At 42.6% G+C, this 23,909-nt stretch overlaps 1 protein-coding gene across 1 annotated transcript in view; it reads right to left on the bottom strand.

Annotated features, from left to right (window-relative positions):
- The window catches only part of LOC149263939 (phosphatidate cytidylyltransferase family protein), a 71,500-nt gene extending 48,341 nt beyond the window's left edge, over nucleotides 1-23,159 (bottom strand). The window contains exons 1-9 of the mRNA XM_089392696.1: nucleotides 23,072-23,159; nucleotides 22,719-22,940; nucleotides 22,422-22,526; nucleotides 22,164-22,234; nucleotides 21,975-22,055; nucleotides 21,623-21,852; nucleotides 19,005-19,194; nucleotides 18,786-18,851; nucleotides 86-174 (exon numbers count right to left, since the gene is read on the bottom strand). Coding sequence (XP_089248822.1) covers nucleotides 86-174; nucleotides 18,786-18,851; nucleotides 19,005-19,194; nucleotides 21,623-21,852; nucleotides 21,975-22,055; nucleotides 22,164-22,234; nucleotides 22,422-22,526; nucleotides 22,719-22,940; nucleotides 23,072-23,159 — 1,142 coding nt within the window. The remainder of the gene's footprint in view (nucleotides 1-85; nucleotides 175-18,785; nucleotides 18,852-19,004; nucleotides 19,195-21,622; nucleotides 21,853-21,974; nucleotides 22,056-22,163; nucleotides 22,235-22,421; nucleotides 22,527-22,718; nucleotides 22,941-23,071) is intronic.
- Between the last annotated feature and the right edge of the window lie 750 nt (nucleotides 23,160-23,909).

Genomic DNA, 23,909 nt, shown 5'->3' with positions numbered 1-23,909 from the left:
AAGGAAGTGACAAAACTTAACCTTCCATGATAGTACCATATAGCAAAGTAATCAGCCAAATACATTTCAACAAAGGATACCATACCTAATAATAAGAATTTCTGAGTCACGATGGTCTGTAAAAGCCTTCATAAATTGGTTAACAAGACTTCCCAACGGTAAAATTCGCCAAATCTGTCCACAACAACAATGTCTTAATAATAGGTTACATACAAAGAAAAGCAAAACAACTATTATCTATTCAAAATAAAGATCTTCCTCAAAACGATAAAACAAACCTTAATGACAGCAAACATGATCATGAGAGAATCTAAAGTTAGGATGACTGAGAAAATAAAACCTTTTACAAAGATAGCATAATTAACGATGTTGGGAATTTTTGAGAGTGTGCATTAGATTTCAATAAATTTTATCAGAGTAACAATGGATAAAATAACAAGCAAGATTCCATCAAGTTCCTAAACCAGCCAAAAGTAGTAAGCGAATTGAAAATAAGACAGAACTGTCATAATCTGCATAACTGTAGAATTGAACATCTAAGGAGATACTATGACTAAGCCTGCAGATTAAGTAGGAACATTTATTCCAAAAACCAGACTGTTTCAGTTTATTACAGACAATAAGCAGGAGATTGTTGATCTAAAGTCTATGATTACAGACTAAAATTTTCAGTCCAGTATAGAGAAATTTGTGAGGAAGCAAAATGACAAAGATATCTGCATGCAGCACATGAAATGGGAAATCTGAAGGAAATTGGAACTATATCCTTTCTCAAGGAAAGTAGTTAAACAAGTCAATCAATTAAATGCAGCATCGATGCCTACAACAACTTGTGCATTCACGTAAAATGGAACTGGATATTAGGGCAAACTGCAATTTAAAATGTATGATATGCAATGGCAATCAAAGAGACAGCAAGTTGTTGTGAAGTTTAATAATGTTCCTAAAGAGGAATAGGGTATGTAAACTCCTTATGAAGTTTGATAATGTTCCTAAAGAGGAATAGGGTATGTGAACTCCTAGATATATGTAATGTTCCTAAATAGGAATGTAAGTGATATACAAAGCATGCAAACAATCCAGCAATCAGAAAAACGAAATATACATTAAGCACCCATGGAAACACTAGAAATAGATTTCAGCTCCTTGCTCCTTGGCCTAAACCCAGAAAACCCCACGAAGGAATTGGCCAAATGTTGACCTCAGAATTTTGGCCCAAATTCCCTTAGCTCCTTTAGCTTCTCGCTGAGTTGGGATCCCTATTTGACCCCTTAGATCTGCCCAGAAAATTCTATAAATTTAGGAGTGTGATCCTTGCTCAAAACCCAGAAAGGGTTTCCCTTGATTCCAACCTTCAAAAATTGACCCTTCACAGCTTGGCCCTCCTCCAATTTTGAATTTTATTGTTGTGACTGATCCTGTCAAACTCCGCTCTCTCAAGTCCAGCAATCCTCCTCAAATGGCCCTCCAAATGATCTCCTACTTCTCCTGGCTAGTTCCAACTCTACAATTCCTTCCTCCAACTCCCACGTGAGCCTAGTGATGGCTCTCTCCGCAGGCCCAGGTAACTGTAAATTGGACCGCTAGGATGCTGGCTCTGCGGACTCCAAACTCGCAAGAAAGTCTGGCCCTTTGCTGCTCTCCCAATCCTCTAACTCTCCCGGAAAATGCTTGATCACTGATATCTCCAAACTCCCCTTATGTATTCTCCAGCTAGCCAGAAATACGCACTCCCTGTTGTGGCTGAATGGTAGTGTTATAACGCACTGCTGGAACACCTGAAATACTTATGGAACTGCCTCTCTAAGGCGGGCACGGATGGTCCCCCGAAGTAGAGGTTGAATCTCCCGCTTGAGAGATTTGTGGCTAAACAGTCGGTTGACTCAGCTAAACAGCAGAGTGAACAGTCAAGTAATTTTGATTGCAAGGTGTAAGAATGAAACCCAATTAGAGTTGCTCTGTCATTATAACTCCTTGGGCCTCCCTAGCCTCATGTGGGCCCCTCCATCCACCTATTCGACTTTCCCTCCAAGCTATTCGAATGGGCCAATTTGACCTCCCATGTGGGTGGCCCCCACATTCCACTAGCAACCAAATAAAGTCGAATTGTCTCTTAAGTCCCTAAGTCGAAAATGATGGGTTCTCTTCCTTAGCCAAAATTGTGCAAAATTGTGTAGCAACACCCTTATACAAATGTGTTTGAGAAGGGAAATGACAATATAACCCCGTCAAATCACTAACTGTCAAATTTATCTTGCTTAATGAATGAAGAGAGTCACCTGCTAGGATAGCCACTTTCTTAAAATAATATTAAGGAAGTAATCACTCAAAGTATGTTACAACTCATGAGTATCAAAGGACTTTTGAAATTTAAGCGAACTACTTTGGGGTGAAGGTTGTTAAGGTTAGCATATGATAGTGGCCATATGTTGATGTAGTCTAATAATTTAGCAAAGTTAAGATGTACTTAGTTTAATAAAGTGACTAGGATTAAAAAAGTTGCATGTAATGTTAAATATGGATTGTCTTAATAAATAAAGCAGTTGCATGGAACATTATCTCCCAGTATGTTTTGGTATTCACCATATTCAATACAATCCAGTAATATCTCTCATTTTCTCCCTCTCCATATGCCGCATCACATGGGGGTGACACAGACAATCACATCATACTTTCAGGTTGATCTGACTGATAGAAGCAACGCCCGGCAATTTGAGTTCCAGAATACCTCAGATAGTAGAGGAGTGAGACGTCGGGTTTGCCCCAGCCCACTAGAGGAGACTGACCGATATCCTCGAGACTGATTTAAAGGTGCCGAATAGCACATCAGTCTATGCATGTCCAGAACACCAAAGAAATCAGTTCTAGGCGGATCCAGAGCAGGGCACTCCGACATTGTACTCTTACTGAATGTATCCTCTAGTCCCATTGACCTACTTTTGTGGCCATTTGTTGGACATTAATAAAATTATCTTATCTCCTCTCTTTGTAACTATTCTACTATTTTGTATGTGCATTAACTATGGTATCTGTTATCAACCAAAATTATCCACAACAAAGTTTGAGAAAGAAACATGAAGAATAACCACATCCTGACCACCCAGAGCTAGGGTGAAGGCCCTGAAATGAGGCTTCTCTGGTAAGGGGCTATATGTAATATAGGAAGAGGTACGGCCCCACTGCCCAGACAGGTCATAGTATAGCTCTCTCTTACACATCTGTAGACACTTGCCCAATGGGAGAGGAAGTGTTTCACTAATGTCATTTTCCCACCAACTCCACAAGATTTTGTGTCTATTTTAATTTTTACCTGTTCCGGTCAGGCTCCAGTTCAGTTCTGGTTTTTGGGGTCACCTTATTCGATCCTAATAACATTGAGATGACATGAAGCAGAAAAAAGAATGCTGAGTTGAATGATAGAGGTTTTTTTCAGCAGAATATTTTTATTTTTGCAAGACATTAGCAGACGTGAGTGCACAGGTAGGAACAAGAAGGGCAGCCCTGCGGGATGCATGAGTAGCCAAAGTCATAGAGGTGCAATTTAGAGCACAAACATAGTTGTAAGCAATCACAAATCCCAAGACATGAGGTAGAGAACAAATGTGCAAATAAGAAGACTCGTGGACAGTCATGGGATGCAGGAGTGCAAGCACAGGGGTGGCAATAGAAGCACAGATCGCATTCAGATATAGTCCAGGTATTTTTTCAGACAACAGGTATATGTAAGTCCATAATAAAATATTAAAATCTGAAGTTAAGCTATTTATGTGTTGGGAAGAACATAACTCTTTTGGCTCTTTGTCATAGGTGAAGCAGAAATTATTTTTGGTGTGCCAGAGAGATGGTGTAGGCAGAAAAATTCTGTGGTAGATCAGTGGTGAGTTGACAGATTGAAGTGTTGGGTCCATACAACAATGGGTTGGAGTAGCAGAAAGTGTTTAACTATAATAATACGCAGCAAATGTGTGTATTATCTAGAGGTAGCTTTTTATTAAATTTTTGAGATTGCAAAATTTTATTAAAAAATAAAAATTAATAATTTATTGATGTTCGATGATTCCAGAGTAAGGAGTCATGTGTAGACAGTCATCCACAAGTAGTGCCGAAGATGGTAAGAGATAAATAGCAATTTCTAGAACACGGACCAGAAAAAGTGATGGGTGCAGTGAGACAAGCGTGGCAACGGTACATCACATCAGGTACAGGTTGGGCAGTTGGAGAAGAGAAGTGTTGGTGCTCACTGCTTGGAGGCAACCATTGGGCTGGAGGATTAAATGCAGTATTGAAAATACCAGCATCAGATAAATATCCACAGGTTTCATAAACTCTGGATAACAAAATAATCTAGAAAGCATTGGTTGACATTAAAAAATATAAATAAGAAAGTAAAAAATAAAAATGTGTTTCGCATTTTCGACCTTTTTTGACTGCACGGGTGATATTTCCAAAAATATCGTGACGTTGCAGTTTTTAAGGCTGATATGTTATTTGGTCAAAATATATTAAGCAAATCATGATATTTTTTGCAACATAAAAAATAAATTTTGAATTTTGTTGGCAGCTAGCAAGGAGAAGTTGCCAGAACATCCATATGATTTGACGAATATATGGATTTCTGTTGGTCGGGAGACAGTCAGAAATCGAGGCGAAAAGATGCTACAGAAAGCAACTATAGTGTTAGTTATTGTTTGCCGAAAGAGGTGAGAAGAGATGTAGGAGGGTCAGTTGTTCTTCTTTTGGGGTTCGGGTGCTCCTTTTTGCAATTTTGTTAAAATGACAACCCTGCCAAGTAGAAGTGGGTATTCTCAAAAGTACGGTCCATGGAGGAATGTACATGTTTCTAGATCATAGACAAGTGGTACTTCAATTGTAGAATTCCACAGCATGTGATGAATAGGAAGAACCAATGTGTATCCTTTGTGGAAGCTAGTAGAAGTGGGTATTCTCAAAAGTATGGGTTGTGGAGGAATGTAGAAGTTTCTACTTCTAGATGTGTGACAAACATGTGGTACATCGACCCAATGTTTTAAAACTCCGACTCGGGTTCGGAACCGGCTGAGGGTCGACTCCGACTCTGACTCCGACTCGGTATCGACTCAGCTAGTTTGATTTCAATGACTCGGTCGTTGTAAAAATACATTAAATATTTATTTTATCATGAAAAACATAATTTTAAAGATTTTTATTCATGTTTCCAAACATAATGCATTAGAATATAGAGAGAAGACAACATATGATCAAAGTAGGCTCATGAATATATCCATTATATCAAAATGGCACCCAGTGCACTATCCAATACATACATGATATAGAGATCAAAACAAAAACACATGACCAAGGAGGGTCTAAATGGCCTCTACAACAAAAGTAAACTGTAAAACATCACTAAGCACCAGTACTACTAGCTACTGCTAACCTCCCCAATGAAGTTTCTGCCTCCTGAGATTTATAATGATACCTTGGGTTCAAAAAAAACCCAACTGCATATGCCATGTATAGGGCGATGGAGTTGATTGTTCCAACTTTGATCAATGATTTCCCAAATGGGCCCATACTTAGCCACTCTATCCTTGTATGTTGCCTTTATTTGCTCCTTTGCTTGATCCATAGCCTCATAAATGAAGCCCATAGCCAATCTTTTCCCATCCAACAACCACAACACCTTAAAAAACTGGCCAAGGGTCTGGCTATGTCGGCTCGGTAACAAACTGGCCACCGAATCGGTTTTTCTATCGAGTCGGCCGAGCCAAGGGTCCGGCTTGGTCGGCTCGGCCAAATCCAATTCAGTCCGACCGAATTCTTTGTCACAACATATGACAAATAGGAAAAACCAGTATGTATTCTTTGTGGAAGCAAACTCTGCAGAAGAAATGCTTATGCTGGGTAAAAGCAAGACGCATGTGGATGAAGGGGATGGCGATTGTAATTTCCCTTCCTAAATTAATTTATCTTAAGTTTATTTCCACAATTTTGGCATTTTTTATGACCATGGAACCCACAAATTTTTGGAGGACTTAGGAGAAAAGGGAGGCCGAAATGTTTTGCTAGTGGAGCGTGGGGGGCACATGCATGGGGAAAACGCACTTGCCAAGGAAGGAATTTGAATAGCCAAGGAAAGGGTGTCGAAGAGCCTGTTGGAGGGACCCATGTGGGAAAAAGGAACTCACAAATTATAAATAGGAGAAGCTCAGCCACATTTGGGGTCTTTTGTCAATCGAACTTTCTATTGTTGCTCGAGCTGCTTAGTTGGGTCACATTGTTGTTCAACACTGAGTTTTCCAAGCGAAGAGCTCACCCTAAGGAGGTCAAATCATACCAATTTGGAGAGAGGTTTGTAAGGGTTCAGAGCTGGATTCAGAGCTAAACACACAGTCACTCACTCAGCTAGTGTGTATTCCAGGAGGACACAGGAGGGGATAATGCTTGATTCATTTCAGCTGTCTTCCAAGGAGTTTTTGCCGGGAGAAATTTGGCATAGGAGCTTCAGGGAGAGATCAGCCTAATTGAGGAATTTTGGGTCAAGAGGTTGTTGATTGAAGGCAAGGCATAGGATCTTCAGGGAAGATCAGCCTAATTGAGGAATTCTGGGTCAGGAGGTTGTTGATTGAAGTCAACACAAATTGGTGCATCTAGGGCCAACACAGAGTTATTTTCTGGGCACACGTGGGAGTTTGTGGGAAGAGTTTGGAGCTGGGTTTTGTCAGGAGAAATAAGGAGAGCTTTGGGGTAATGAGACTCAGCATTTTGGGAGTGATTGGAGGGCTTATTCAACGCATTTGTAGGCAAGACGTATTTCCCAGCTATTGGAGGACGTGGTAATTGGGGCCAAATTTCGGGGGATCAAAAACAAACCAAACCCTTTCTACGTTTTGGTGGGTTATTGATGAGGACCTTGGGGGTAATTTTATAGAAATTTCTGAGCACCAAAAGTAGGGTTTCCAATAGTGCCTTTCCAGTAGACAGTGCAGTTTTCTAGGGCAGTGCAAGGCATCATTGGAGCAGCTTGTTCTTTCATCTGGGCTTTCTATTTTATCACCTGGGTCTTGTCAAGCTTGCCATTGAGGCAAGCCCAGGTGCACTCCTTCCACACCATTGTACTCTTGCTCCAATTATTTAATAAAATGGCTCAACTGGTTGACATTTTTGGAGTTTTTATGGGTGTTCACTGAATGTTCTGAAATTTTGTGTTGCATGTATTGTTTTGCTTTGCATATCACTATTTTTCCTAATTAGGAACATTACAGTGGTATCAGAGCTTCGATCTTGGCTCAGTCGTGGGGGAACTTTCCTATGAACGAGGAGGATAGGCAGAACGTGACTTACCGAAGATAGAGGTACCGGAGCAGGGAGAGGGAGTTGGAGATTACACCTGATATTGAGGCACGTGGGAAGGCAATAGTAGTAGCAAATATGGGGGAGCCAAAGAATAAGGAAAAAGCGGCATTTAATAGCTTCTTGAAGGCCCTAAATGATTTAGCTAAGGGGCAAAAGGAGATGTTGGAGGAGATCAAGCAGCGGAATAGGGACAAGAGCATCCATCGTGAGTTCCTATTTGGAGAGACTTCAGGGACCTCACAACAGTGTAACCATCCTTCATCAGTTACTCACCCACCAGCCTTCAGTGGGCCAACCAGGACCACACTACCTACTTTTCTACCATCAGCACCTTGTGAGCAAGGTGGGTAGGATGACCAGATGTCCATGGGAGATTATTTCAGGGAGTGGCAATCCATGGGGGAAGATTTCAAGGCAGCCTTTTCCTTTAGAGATTATTGCCAGCTCAAACAAAATGAGAAGGGCAGATACAGTGGGGGACCAAGCACACAAAGTTCAGAGTTGCAGTGTACTATTGGGAGGATGTATTTCCCCACATATGATGGCTCTACCAAGTGCACAGCTCGAGCTTGGGTGGAGAAGTTGGATACCTATTTCTAGCTTAATCGGATGACGGAGGTGGAAGCCATCAAAATGGCTACCTTGCACTTGGAGGGGGAGGCACACGATTGGTGGTTTCATGGCTTGTCCACACTAGGGCATGCCAGCGTGACCTCCTATGAGGACTTCACATGGAGAGTGGTGGAGCGTTTTGATAGGAGGGACCCGAAGGCTCACTTCAGGGAGCTGACCCAACTTAGGCTGACTAGCAACCCAGAGCCTTACATATCGGAGTTTTTAAGGGTTTCATTCATGGTGTCAGACTTGTCTAATGCCAGGAGAGTGTACACATTTATAGAGGGGTTGCTTGAACCATTGTGTGGATTGATGAAGTCTCACAGACCCACTACCTTGCAGGAGGTTGTGACTTGTACCAAGGATTTGCAGGGGGCAACCCCCAAGACTAGAGCACCCATTTCGTCTTGGACTCCCCGCCCACCGAAGGGGAACGACACTAGGCCCCTACCACAGCGAGCAACCCAGGGGCGTGGGCCGTTAGACTAGGAGACTTGGAGAGACCTCTGGAGGAGAAAACTATGTTTTACTTGTCGGGAGCCATGGGCACCAGACCACTGATGCACAACAGGCAAGGCCCACTACATCGAGGTCTTCTCAGATAGTGACCTGAAGGATGATGTGGAGTTGGAGATTGGCAGGGGAGACAGCGAGGGTCAAGCAGAGAGTGGACCACCACCACCTGGGGGAGCACCTTTCACACCATCTAGGGGATTCCTCGCTTCTTTGCATGGAATTCCCAAATTTTTGACATTGAGGATCTGAGGCACAAGGCAGGGACAACATGCCTCAGTTTTGGTAGATAGTGAGGCCGCTCACAATTTCATTGATGCCCAGATGGTTCAGAGGCGGGGTATCACTACACAGGAGTTCGAGGGGTTCTCAATTTCGGTGTCGGGGGACAAGACTACACAGTGCACCCGATATGTCCCCGCTTTGACAGTGACCATGGGGAACTACTTGGTGACAGATCATTTCTTTGTTGTGGATGTGTCAGACACCAACATGGTGATGGGTGTCCAGAGGGTCTACTCCCTTGGTCGGGTCACCACTACTTGGAGGAAACTAGAGATGGAGTTCATCGGGCCAAATGACAAGTCAGTGGTTCTTTGGGGCATGCATTCATATCCTCCACAGGCAGTTTCAGCGCATTGGATGGAGGCAGACTTGAGGCATGAAGACATAGCATGGGCAGTGGAGTTGAGGATTTCGGAGGTTTGGGGGCAGCCACCTAACAGAGGATTTGAGCACGTGATTGAACTGGAGCCTGGCGTGCAGGGAGTTACCACCACTCCTTATAGGCATCCCAAGGCCTACAAGGATGAGATTAAACGTGCCATTAAGGAGTTGTTGTCATTGGGTCACATTAGGTCGAGCTCTAATCCCTTCGCTTCATTAGTTGTACTGGTGAAGAAGAAGGATGGGACTTTGCGCATGTGCATTGATTATAGGGCGCTCAACAATAAGACTTTGAAGAACCGCTGCCCCATTCTGTGCATTGATGATTTGATGAATGAACTTAGAGGAGCCAAATACTTCTCTAAGATAGACTTGCGCTCGGGGTACCACCAAATTAGGGTGAGAGATCAATGTGAAAATCTGGTGACCCAAATTCCTTACTGCAGAAAACTAATATTACTTCTCCTACTTGTTAATTCATGCAAATTATTTACTGCGTTACATTGTAAATATCGAAGTAAATACAACTGCAACCTTCACAACTTAAATAATATGTGTAAACAAGAACTGAGCAAGAAAGAAATAACACACAAACAACACTGTTGTTTTTGGAAAAATGTCCCCGAAAAAACCCAAAGCGGGAAAACCGGTGTAACAGCTAAGGGTTTGTATTATTATGCAGTAGTTTTTTAATACAATCTTTGGATGTCTTACTGGCTATCTGATACAGAGAATCTGACTGGACAAAAAGACAGTGAGATGATCTCTCCCTGTCACTAGGAAACCCGACACTGATCTACACTGCAGATGAGCCTCTACGCACTACTGCATCACACCCACGCAATTACTGTGTCGTTGTTGTTGGGACTGCGCTGCACCTCCTCTCGATCCTTTGCTCGCTAAAAACTTCGGCCCTCTGGCCTATCGGTCTCACACGCCGGTTTCGACACTAGATCCCGATTGTTCCCCAGCAGAAATACAGATTCCCTCTTAAGCTTTGCGTTGCCACAACGTAACTCTACGCTGCCTCTTCTGGATCTCTCTCTGCCTCCTCTGCAATGTATCCCCAGATCAAGAAACTCTCCAACCAGAAAACTATCCCTTCCCCTCACTGCAAGAAATCTCCTCGATGACTTCTCCGGCAACTGCTACGCTGCTCCCTTCAGAAAATCAATCTTCAATCTCTCACTCGATGTGTTTTCGAAATGCCCATCAAGCCTCTTCTTATAATCCTCTCGTTGATCAATCAACGATCCAGATTAGATTCTAATCAATGGCTCAAATCATTTTGACTCGATCCTCGTCTTCTTCTATAATTTTCACCCCCAGTTTAATTAATACCCTTTAATTATTTTACTAGGTCTAGACTTAGGTATCCATTAAAAATAATTAATTATTATAATAATATAACTGTCTCCAGGTGGAATTTCCCAAAACAATTTCTGAGTACTCGAATACATGTGTCCTAGCCTCCCTGCAAATTTTGAGGCTTAGAGCACATTCGATGCTACCAAAAATCAACACTCCCTCTTAGTGAGGAATGTGCTCTAGTAATTCAACCTGATGAAGCATCACCCTGACTCTATAACATCTCCCTCTACGTTGTTGATGTCTGACTTCATTGCCCACCAACTATTGCACAAATGCTGCATCTGTGCTGCTGCTGACTCTACATGTTGCTGCCAACTACATCTGCACTGCAACCTTCTCCAACTGTTGTTCCTGCAACCGCAACAATTTGTTGATTTGGGCTAGCATCGAATGTGCTCTAGACACGAAATTTGGTGGAAAGGTTGGGGCACATGAGATCTCCAACACCCAGAAAGGGTTTTGGGCAGATTCTAAACAGATCAAGAGATATTAAAATAATTAATATTTTTAATGGAGTCCCTAAGTCTAAATTTAGGGAAAATAAAATATTAATGTGTATTAATATGAATCTGTGTTAGAGTGGTCCAAAAGACATGGATCAAGCCAGATCTAATCTTAGCCAATGATTAGGGACTTAATCTCGGCCGTTGAGATGTCAACAGGAAAAGTATAAGAGGAGGCTTGAGGGTCACTTGGAGAAGACACCAAAGTGATCAGTCATTCTATTATCTAGAGCGGGGTTTGCTAAGAGAGATAGAATCAGTGATTGGGAGAGCAGTTGAGCGGCATTGAGTACAGAGAAATAGAGAAGGCAGAGATTGTGTCGAGAGAGTAGTTGAGCGACATTGAGTACAGAGAAACAGAGAAGGCAGAGATTGTGTCGGGAGAGCAACGCAGCAGCCAAGGAGAGTGACACAAAGCCAGCAAGGGCTCAGGAAGGGCCACGCAAAGGCAGCCAAGTGCTGCGCGAAGCACCAGTGAGGCCAGCGTGTCTGACGCAGACGCCCAGGAAGCTGACGCAGGGCCTCCTGGGGCTGACGCATGCCAAGAAAGGCTGACGCAAGGCCAGCGTGAGACAGAGAGGGGCTGACGCAGTCCAGATTGGGCAGACGCTGGGGTTGCAAAGCAGTTTTGTGCTGAGGAACTGCCGAAAAGATTTTCTGAGGTTTTAGCCAGGAGATTTCTCTCAAACTGTGAGGTATAGCTGCTAAGGAAATTCTCTATTGGGTAGGCCAGTTTTGGCACCCAGATTGTACTCTGATACTGCTTAATAAGAAAATCCTCAGATAGCTGCACCGGCTTTCCCGCATTGGGTTTTCCAGGGACATTGGTCCAAAAATAATGGTGTCATGTGGTGTGTTTGTTCTTGTTTCTTTTAGTTGTTGATCTGTAATATGTTGAGCATGCACTAGTGTTTATTTTAAATATTTGCTTTGTAAATAACTTGTTAAAGAAAAATAACAAGTAGGTACGAATAAATCAGGAAAAGTGCATGAAAGGTTTCTAAACTAAGTAAATGTAGAAACTTCAACATGGTATCAGAGCGTGATCGCAGATCACAGGAGGACTAAAAGACATCAGTCGAGCAAAGCAATAGCAGCCGAAAACAACTGTCCCGAGGTGAAAAAAGTTGTTTCTACCAGCGCAGAAGCCAAGAAGTGTGACGCAGAACCAGCCAAAGCCACGCAGAAGAAGGCAGGAGTTGCGCCAATGTTGCACAAAGCGGGGACGTTTTTTGGAAGCAGGGACGCGGAAGCGTCATTTTCCAAAAATCTAGGAAGCGAAGCGTCTGTTATATATATATATATATATATATATATATATATTTTTTTGCATTTATACTCAAAACAAACATCCCAAACAGGCAGAAGCATCCAAAACAAGCGGGAGCGTCCAGGAAGCATCCAAAATAGGCAGAAGTGTCCAAAACAAGCGAAAGCGCGCTTCCGAGGAGGCTTCCTGGACGCATCTGCACGGGGCGCGCTTTGGGCCTTGGAACCGGGGGAGGGGGGACGCTTTCTGCAAGATTGAGCTGCGCAGAGCCTCAAAGAGGCCAGCGTTGCTGACGCAGAGGGCCAGAGGGTTGACGCAGAGCCAGCGTGAGGCTGAGAGGGGCTGACGCACTTCACAGAGAGGCAGTTGCTGGAGTCTAGAAGGCCGTAGAAATATTGCAGAGTGGAGTTGGTGAGGTACTGTAGTCAGAACAGTACCTGACAGAGCAAGGCCAGAGGAGTTGTTACCGAAGGTTTCTAGCCGAGGAACCTGGATCAGCAATGCAGTTGCACAAGACGATCAGAGTAGGGGGCATCTCGACAAGCGACAGAAGGATTTCCAGGAGGGAAATCAGGACCCAGAGGGAGTCCAGAAGAGAACTTCCAGACGGGAGGTAGAGACTCAAATGAGTCGAACAGAGAACTTCCAGGAGGGAAGTAGAGGAGTGTCATGGCACTACACGGGGTAAGAGACCAGGATAGACTGGACGGAGCATCGAACTTCACAGTCTGGAAGGCCAGAATCTTATCAGTGCTTGACAAGAATCATGTCAAGAACTTTGCCTTGAAGGTTATAGCTATCCCAGTCGACCCCAATGATAATGACAAGTACAAAGAGGCGATGGTGAGGGCCAAATGCATTATCCTTGACGGGGTCAAGGATCATGTGGTACCACATATAGCTAAGAAGGAAATGACAGTTGAGATGTGGGAGGCTCTCAAGAACCTGTACCAGCATACTTCTGTGAAGAGAAGAATGTTGCTCGAGAACCAGATGAGGTCGTATCAGATGAAGAAGGGTCAATCGATTGACACCTTCCTCGAGGACTGAATGAGATCCGAGACCATTTGACTGCTATAGGAGCGACACCGATCAGGAACTTATGGTGAGGACAGCCCTGAATGCTGTCTCAGAAGATTGGGAAGTGTTTGTCCAGAGTATCCTAGGCAGAGGGACTCTCCCACCTAGGGGCGAGATGTGGGCAGCTCTTCCCCAGGAAGAGATCAAACAGCAGTCAAAGACAGGTAGTAGCAGCAAAGGGATCAAGGTCAAGCAGGAGGAGGAGGATGTGGCCTTAGCATCGAGGGAAAGCAGGAGAAGCGGAAGAAGAAAGATCTCTCCAAGATCAAGCGCTTCCACTATGGGGAGATGGGTCATTATGCGACCTATTGCCCAAGGAAGAAGAGTAAGGGAGAGTCTTCCGAGACTAAGGCAGCGCCAGCACAGGCAGAGAAGGAAGTTTTGACAGACGATGACTGTGCCATGAATGCAGACGCACCACTTGAGCGGAAGTAGGGAGACATCGAGCTATAGTCAGGCAGACTACAGGCGATGAGGGGCAGGATCATCGAGGTACCTAGCCTCTTGGATTAGACCTTGCTACGAAAGCCCCGATGAAGAGTAGCAGGACTCGCTGAGTGGGTAGAGACAGATGTAGATGGAGCAGCAGAGAGAGCTACAGTGCAGGAGTTTCGAGACAGTGCAGAGCGAGCAGGCTGCAGCAGTGCGAGAGGCACAGGAGTGTTGCACCAGAGCAGGAAGGCAAAGCGAGGTGTGCAACAAGAGAGGGAGCACTTGTCAGCGGCAGAGGGAGCTTCAGCATCAGTGGGTGTTTCTAGCCCAACAGGGAGGTTAGCTGGGAGATCAGTTACTTACTTCTCAGTAACTGGGTTGCAGTGCAGCAGTGGGCAACACGATGCAACATGATGAGAGGAGATGCAATGCAGATGCAGTGCTGGGTGGAAGGACCAGCAACAGCACAGAAGCAAAGGGAGTTGTCGTACAGATGCAACAGTGGCAGTGGCAGAACCATGGGCAACAGTACAGGATGCAGCAGTGCAGAGGATGTTGGATAGGAAGGCCTAGCATCAGCATAGGTACCGACGCTAGATGATCAGAGTAATACTCAGTGAGGAGCATTGCTAGAGCACAATCCTCGCTAAGAGTGAGTGTTGCTTTGGGGTAGCATCGGATGTGCTCTAGCCACGAAATTTGGTGGAGAGATTGGGGCACATGAGATCTCCAATACCCAAAAAGGGTTTGGGCAAATTCTAAATAGATCAGGAGATATTAAAATAATTAATATTTTTAATGGAGTCCCTAAGTCTAAATTTAGGGAAAATAAAATATTAATGTGTATTAATATGAATCTGTGTTAGAGTGGTCCAAAAGACATGGATCAAGCCAGATCTAATCTTAGTCATTGATTAGGGACTTAATCTCGGTCGTTGAGATGTCAACAGGAAAAGTATAAGAGGCTTGAGGGTCACTTGGAGAAGACACCAGAGTGATCAGTCATTCTATTCTCTAGAGCGGGGTTTGCTAAGAGAGATAGAATTAGTGATCGGGAGCGCAGTTGAGGGGCATTGAGTACAGAGAAGGCAGAGATTGTGTCGGGAGAGCAGCGCAACAGCCAAGGCGAGTGACACAGAGCCAGCAAGGGCTCAGGCAGGGCCACGCAGAGGCAGCCAAGTGCTGCGCGGAGCACCAGTAAGGCCAGCGCGTCTGACGCAAAGGCCCAGGAAGCTGACACAGGGCCTCCTGGGGCTGACGCAGGGCCAACATGAGACAGAGAGGGGCTGACGCAGTCCAAATTGGGCAGACACTGGGGTTGCAAAGCAGTTTTGTGTTGAGGAGCTGCCGGAAGGATTTCCGATGTTTTAGCCAGGAGATTTCTCTCAAACTGTAAGGTATAGCTGCTAAGGAAATTCTCTGTTGGGTAGGCCAGTTTCGACACCCAAATTGTACTCTGATATTGCTTAATAAGAAAACCCTCAGATAGCTGCACCGGTTTTCCCGCATTGGGTTTTTCCGGGGACATTGGTCCAAAAATAATGGTGTCATGTGGTGTGTTTGTTCTTGTTTCTTTTAGTTGTTGATTTGTAATATGTTGAGTATGTACTGGTGTTTATTTTCAGTATTTACTTTGTAAATAACTTGTTAAAGAAAAATAACAAGTAGGTAGGAATAAATTAGGAAAAGTGCATGAAGGATTTCTAAACTAAGAAAACTTAGAAACTTCAACACAATTGCAATGAAAAAACACCCAAAATACTGAACAAGTGTTCAACATGATGCATTTGTAGGTGGAATTCTGACTGCTTCCAGTCTCTGCGTTGACCCTCTGACGCCTCTGCATTGTTGTTAACTCTGCACTGCTGCCAACTCTGCTCTGAGCTGTGCAGTCTCTAGGGCTCCTAGCCACTACAACTGCACTATGAAATTCCTCTGCACCAATTGACACTGGTCCATCCTGCTACTTCTAATATGGGCTCTTGTAGCAGGGTATTAATCCAAGAGGTGGACTCCTCAAGGACCCTGCCCATTTGTAGTTCTTTCGAACTACAGTACTAGATCACCCCACCTCTCCCTTGGAGGTATCTGGGCAATCATGGCAAACTCCTCCTCCTCGATCTTTGTGGCTGCAGCTTGCAGATCATGTTTTCCATCCTTGTCCTTTTTCTTGAGAGGACACTGTGTAGCATAGTGACCAAATTCACCACACCGGAAACATTTTATCTTTGAGATGTCCTTCCGCCTCTGCTGCTCCTGCTGCCCCTTTGATGCAAGGGTTGCATTCTCTTCCTCCTCCTTGGGCTTCGTCCCACTGCTGCTGTTGCTATCAAGTTTGCACTTGACTAAGTCTCGCCTCATCTCTTCCTACTGAAGAGCGGCCCACATCCCTTCCGAATCCGACAATCTTTCTCTACCCAGGATACTCTAGACAAACACTTGCCATTCTTCTGAGACTGAATTCAGGGTCAACCTCACCATCTCGTTGGGCTGAGGCGTTGATCCTGCAGCTGCCAACGAGCCCCAGACCTCCTGAAGCTTCGATAGGAATGAATCAATGCGTTCCCCCTTCTGCATCCGCTACTCGAAAGATCCTTGATACAACATGGCCAAGGCATCCCACATCTATTTGGTCATCCCTTTGCCATTAATGTGACATACAACATGATCCCTCACTCCATCGAGGATCAACCGCTTCGCATTTGTCATCTCACCCTTGTACTTCTTGAGTGGATCCACATCTGCAGGTTCAGCTACCACACTATCGACATAGGCTTTGAGATCATGCTCATCTAGAAGGTAGGAGATCCTAGCCTTCCAGATCACATAGTTGGATGCTCCGTCCAATCGATCTTGATCTCTCAGCCCATTAGCTACCATCTCTGCCAACAAAATGTCGAACTGCCTCCTCTCTCCTCTGCGCAGCTGCTAGGCTGGCCTATGCACTCCCTGCTAGAGTTAGTAGATCTGCTCCTCACTACTGTTGCTCAGCAACTGAGAAATAGAATTACTTGCCTTAGAATTCACTAAGGAAGAAAGTCCATCAAAAGGTGTTTTCTTCCTTCTTCTGACGTTTTTATGCCCTAGCAACTGCTGCAGAAAACTATGTCTCACCTGAAGACTACTCTGCGCTGAAGCTTCTGCTGCACTTCTCCCTCTAACAAATCTCGATCTGGAAATCTTACCTCTCTGTCAAATCACTCAGAGAGAGATCTTCCTTGAGAATCTTGCCCTCCTGGCCTGGACTGCGCAATCCCTTTGGGGATTCGATCTCCCTCCTCCTCTTCAACGATCGGCTCTTCCGGTCTGCTCTCTTACTTCACCTGCGCTCTGATACCATGTGAAAATCTAGTGACCCAATTTCCTTACTGCAACAAACTGATATTACTTCTCCTACTTGTTAATTCATGCAAATTATTTATTGCATTACACTATAAATATTGAAGTAAATACAATTGCAACCATCACAACTTAAATAATATGCAGAAACAAGAACTGAGCAAGAGAGAAATAGCACACATAAATGACATCGTTGTTTTTAGACACATGTACCCGAAAAAACCAATGCAGGAAAACCAGTGTAGCAGCTGAGGGTTTGTATTATTATGCAGTAGTTTTTGAATACAATCTTTGGATGCCTTACTGGCTATCCGATACAGAGAATTTGACTGGACAAAAGGGTAGTGAGAGGAGAATAATGGATGTTTCTTCTTGATTGGGGTTCTGATTTCCTGAGGAAACCATAGACCTGCAAAGGAGCAGCAGTGTACTATTGAAGGATGTGAGTAAATTGGTTCATGGGGAAAATCTGTTACGACAAATCTTGAAGGAGGCCATTAGGCTGTTCTAAAGTCAAGGAAGGAAAGGCTGCAAAGAGGAAAGGAGCAGCTGAGGGCACTAAAGGCAGTCCATTACCTAGGAAGGGCCGGACCTATGGGAGTCTACCATCCGCAGTTGAAGGAAGGTTCGGGGGTTAGTTTTGAGGCCTGTGCAAGGAAACTGCAGCTAGGTGATATACACATACCACTGCAAACAAAGAAGGCCGCAAGGCCTGTGCAAGGGTTTAGGGCCTAAATGAAAGGGCCAGGTCTCAACAGGAGCAAGGACGGGGCTGTGTGCCCTGCTGTGGCAGATCACAGAGAAAAGGGAGCCTGTAGGTGCATCCGCAGGCAAGCAGCAAGGTGCCGGACCTTGTGGAAGGGCCAACCTGCTAGTTTAGCAAATGCCGAGGCCTGTGTAAGGACTTTTGGCTAGCCCACAGGTCTGGTAAAGGAATACAGTCCTGGCCGAGGGTTGGAAGGAGGGCTAGAAGTACCCTAAGGCTACAGCAGCAGAGAGTCGGGCAGCTGGTAAATTCTGTAGTGAAGGATTGCCACAGCAGTCGTGTTTTGGGCAGATTAAGGCTTGAAGGATTTAGCCTCAGCCCAGGGATTTTGGACAAGGTTTTGTCTATTGTATTGGGATTTTTCAGGGAGTTGTAAAGGGCCACTTTCTCTGGTAAGGGAGCCCTAGGATTCTTTATTAAAGTAAAAATGAGAAATTGGCTTTTGCAATTAAAATTGTGTGTTCTGTGTATGATCTACTTGCTGGCGTATTTTCCGCTGTGCAAGTTGCTTTTTAAAGTTAGGCATTTCAATGTGTTTATGTTTTCAGTTGTGTGTAACTGTCAAAATATAGACCAGACCTGGGGTGCATGAAATTCTAACAATTTCAGCCATCTTAAAATGCCTGGAAGCCAGCTGATGGAATTACACAATAAAATCTTCAGTGAGTGCATCAGCAGATAGAAAATAGTGCTTTAAGATCACTCCAAGGAGAAAGCTGAAATAAAGCAAAGCAGCAGATTTTTTATTCACGATTTTAAACAAGATATTAGTGTTCTAAGAACTTAAATTGGCACGAAACATGATACATCCCAGGTTACTCAACATCTGCCTGGTAATCAGCTTATAGTTTTATGTATTCTGTCAATGTAGTAATAGATAATTCAAATGGCTTACTCTAATCATCTCCAGTACTACAAAAACCGCCAAAGCTGCTCCAAATGCAAGTTTCAAGAATTCTGTCTGCAGGAATCATTAAGGTATTGCCAATGTAAGTTGTTAGTTCCAACTTTAATATATATGCAAGGAACAACTGCCTAGCTAAAACAACCTGATCAGTAAGATTCTATAACACACTTGACTAATATAAAAACCAATGTAGAACAGTCAGCTCACATCAAATAGAAGAGCTGGCACAAACATTATGATGGCCAACAAATGGTAGTATTTTCGAAGAAGTATCCGCTCAATCATACTGTTCTTGGAAATATTGTAAAAGCGTAGAATGGCAAAGCAAGTAACGGCTAGCCAGTAGATGCAGAGTAAGAATCTTTCCAATGGCTTCTCCAATATAAAACCAATGACCCTGCCATGGCCAGCATTAAGTAAGTGCAAAAACAAAGCACGCAGCACATTGCAAGTAAAGCATCTCCAATTGGCAGTTGTATAAAGAGCTAAGGGCAAAAGGATCTCTGAAAAGATCAAAAATCTTCATAACGCTAACAGAGTCATTTGTGTCATGATCACTTAAGAACCCAAAATGACATCGATTGATCTAATCCCATTTAAGATGTTGTCCTCATATTTCTGCATTTGAGCCACATCCTGTCACCTAGTCTCTGATATTCGTATTGCTCTACTCACACAAAGTTATGTCATCATGCAGCATTGAAAGAACTAAAAGGTATTGGTACAATTTACTGCCTCTTCTCTAATAAATATTATGCACTTGTCAATTGGAGTACAGGATTTGAATCTAGCCAATGACAATCAATCAAAATTCAAATAGCTGTACGTTATTTGTGGATATGAAGATTGCAGCATTATATTATTGTCACTTTATGAACAAAACTCGAAACTACCCATTATGATGCATCCTATCCTTCATGTGCGTAAAATAATAAAACTAACAAACAACTATATAGGATAGATAGAAATTATATCAATGTCCACTATTGACCAAAGATAGGTCAATAGGTTTCAATTGCACATCCATTGTTAAAAGCCAAATGGAGGAGTGCTTCAGGCATATCCTCTCTAAGGAATGACCAAAACAATAAAGAAAAATATGTGAATGTATGTAAATATGTTACATGCTATAAGCCCCAATGTTTAGCTCAACCAGTTCAACCAACCACCCAAGGCATGCTACCAACGGGGAGGCCATAGGTCACAGGTTCAAAATCTAGTTGGGTCCCTCAAGATTGCCCACCATTATTGTGGCTTGCAGTTGAACCCCCCTCCATCCAGTATTCCATGGAAGAGGGGGAGGATCCTGTGAGGTTTTACTTTGAAAAAAAATGTGTCGCGTCTACAGAAATTGAGGATGGAGCCCCAATCATATAATGAAAAACAACCCTGTAAAGCAGAAAAGAGAGAGAGAGAGAGAGAGGTCACAATGAACAGAGCAAGTCAACTGAGTGGCCTCTAACCATCTAACCATCATCTGAATCAGAGAAGCCTGAATTATCAGTAACTGTGAAATCACCAATAGTGCATCTGAAAATGTATTCTAGAGAAAGACCTTGACTAAAGGTTGCCTGCAGGATAGAGGTACACAATGAAGGGCTGCACACTGAAGCTCCTAGTATCCAAGGTCGACAAGCATCCAAAGGGGATATGGTGATATGCTCCTGCCCACAAGGAATGTGCTGTGCGCCAGAAGAGGCCCTTCTACACTGAGAGACCAATCCATGGTAGGACAGCCCAAGTGAGAAGACATCTCCTGACCAGTCTGTTACTGTCTATGTCCATATGAATGTCTGTATATCAAACAATTAGTCAATTTGGAGATGGGGGGTGAGTAAGCATAAAGAAAGGGCAATGACAGATGTTTCACTATTTCATGCATATAATTATCTCTTTCATCAATCTTCAAGCATACAGTCATAATGATCTAACAATTAATTTATAATCTTGTGTCAATCTAATCCAATCAGCTGCAATCAATAACTCTGTGTTTACGTATCACAGATTGCAATCACAGTGTGCATCAGAATGTGAATCACTGAGAACTTAAGCTAACGGTTTGGTCAAACCTTTTATAAGCCACCAAAACAATGTTGGGACTCTTTATATTTTACCTTTAGCACGCAACAATTCTTCTAAGTCAATATATACTATAAACTGAAGAATGACATCAAAATGTGGAGGAATTATTTCATATAATACATCAGCCACAGTCCATGCAAACAAATATGTCCTCGGATATGTCAGTAGTCATGCAACATGCTCTTACTCCAAACAGCTCAGTATTCTCTTTTCAGTATTTTTCATTCTTCTATCTCCACAAAACTTTTAGACTGTCATGGTCTAGATTAACAGTAAAACTCCTGCTAGCATTCTAGTTTCTTACTGGAATTAACAACAGAAATGTGTATCCATTATATATATAACAAGTTTGTTGCCTTCTGAAATTTACCTCGCATAAATCAACAATTGGTATATCCTACTCAAATGTTGCTTGAATACAAAATCCCATTTGAATCTACTGGTAACAATGAGTTTGTTAAGAACCATTACAGTTAGTAAAGAATTTTCCACTAATTACAGAAGCTACCCATGTTTGAAATATCTTGAATAAATCTCCTGCAAAAAAATGTCAATCCAGAGAAAAAGAAACATCTGAGACCATCAGTTGATTAGGCCATCATCACTTAACTATGTTCATCTGCTTCTCACTTTTTCATTAACTTTGGATATAGTGTCTCAGATATCCCTTCTTTGACAACATAAAGGCACATGTCGAGCCTGAATTGCATAACTTAGAAATCTTGAAATAAAGGCAGACTTACCATAATAAAGGCTGTGATTGGAAATCCTTAATATAAAACAACCATCCTGGTACAATCATGGTTGCCGTTATTCCAAGAGCAACATAGAATGTAATAGACCTTTCAAAATCTCCAGAAGCTTTTTCATCATTCCTTGAAGGTTGAAACTTGGTTAGGTTTGTACAACAGTTCCAAATATGAAGAATAACTTTGTAAACTCTTGACATCAGTAGAAGGCTACCCAACAATGCCTGCATATTGAATCCTCAACTGTTCATACACTGGCTCATATGAGAAAATAAATGATGGACAGAAAAGAAAATAAAAATACCCTCATTGTTGCAAGTTATTCAAGAAAGTTATGGATAAATACCTGGATGATTGTACTGATCTCGTCTCTCTTCTTATTAAGGCCTCCAAAGAAATCACTCGCCAATGGAGCATACAGGCTGACCTGTGAAGGCAATAGACTGTTATAAGATTCTTCAGTAATATAATAGAGTCTAAACTTGAATGAGTGTATTTAACAACTTCAGGACCTTCTCGATAATGAAACACAAACCTTTGAGAGCATAAAAGCTAGCATGTCTGAAAAATAAAGGACTAGGCCACCAACAACCAATAGAGCTTCCCCTGAAAGAATGAGTAGATTGATTTCACAAAATCCTTTGAGAAAGACAAAGCACAATACCATAAAGACATTACTTCAAAGAAGCAAGAGTCCTCTTATATAGATGTCATCAATAGGAAACCTGCATACGACGACACAAAACTGAAATAGCTTTGGAAATGCCTAAAATAACTTAGCCATAACACCAACCTATAGAAACACACGAAGGAAATTTATGAAGAATATATTGCAGTACTATTCCAGATACCAAGGCATGCAGCAGCAGCCATACCATTACCATGGGTAGAACAAGTTCTGCAAAACAAGCAAAATTCACATTATGTTGCATCTAAATATTCATTGTCACATTTCAGTCAACATGTGTCCGATATTAAATTTTAATTTATACTCTAAAACTGACAGAAAGCAACATAGACTGTAGGAAGTCTTTACTAAATCCTATAGGTAAACAATGTTTTAAAGAAAAAAGAAACCAGGAGAATTTACCAACGGACTGGCTGAATTTTGCGCTTCTCATCATCGAAAAGGAACACTGAATGCCAAAAGCAACAACAAAAGACATGCTAGTAGTCAATATTTGCATCCTCTTTACAGGGGAATGGTCTTTGACTGCTTCACTGGAATACCATAGAACAAAATGCAGGAAAAATAGAACACCCGAGCTGCAGGCACATGCAGCCCAAAACTGCAGCCTCAAGTTCTCTAACTCTGATACAAATAAGAAAAATAACAAGATTCAGTAATACAAATATAGTTATAGATATATGATAATAGAAAGGCACCTTAGCTTGCATACGTCAGGTTGTTGCAGAGATAAAAAAAGAAAGCAGAATACATACCAAGAAGAAAAAAATTATCTGAACGCAAAAAGGGAATATTTTCAAAATGCAGTGAAAAGGGAATTGCAAAACAAGACTGGCTAATCATTTCAATGCTCTTTCATTTGGTCAAGTTTTTGCAGAATATGCAGAAAATCAAATGTTCTGAAGTTTTCAGAGCAAGTCCATGCGGCAGTTCAAATCTGCATTCGGAAAAGAGTTATTTATAGCATCTCCAGATGATGGCATCAAAGCAACTGAAGGGCTTTTTATTTGTCAATAGGCATAATAAAACGCAAATCTGAGAAGTTCTAGTATGATATAAGGTATTTATTGATTTTTGGCAAAATGGCAGAAAAAAGTATCCCATAACTAAGGTGAGCGTTAGAATCTTTGGTATGCTGTATGACTTGATGCCTGCAAAAGGCGATGGAACTCTTCAAAAGGTGAAAATGTCCAACTGCGCTATAGAGTCTAGGCTTGAGATTACAATTATTTCTTGCAGACTGCAAGTGCCCAACCTCCGTGGTGCTTTCAAGTTCTAGGAATATAATAAATAGCTATTAACATGCATCAAAACACTATTGGCCAAGGAGAAAGTAAGTTTACAGATAACAATGGCTACATATACCTGGAAAATGAACTCTCTCTCTCTCTCTCTCTCTCTCTCTCTCTCTCTCAATCTTCCCTTTTTTGGGTGATGAATTGTCTCAGTTTACTGCTTACATATCCTTATTTTCTAATTTTTGTCTTGTTGTCCCAGGATACTGCCAGCACAATTTCACCATATGCATTCTTGAGGTAGAGTATTAACCCTGTTGGAAACACTGAGAGGGGGTAAACTAGTATTTCATTACTT

This window comes from Pinus tabuliformis, chromosome 6, assembly GCF_031772625.1.
Source record: "Pinus tabuliformis cultivar Carrire ecotype Pingquan chromosome 6, CPIR1, whole genome shotgun sequence".
NCBI classification, from domain to species: Eukaryota; Viridiplantae; Streptophyta; class Pinopsida; order Pinales; family Pinaceae; genus Pinus; species Pinus tabuliformis.
This window is presented reverse-complemented; position numbering and strand designations above follow the sequence as displayed.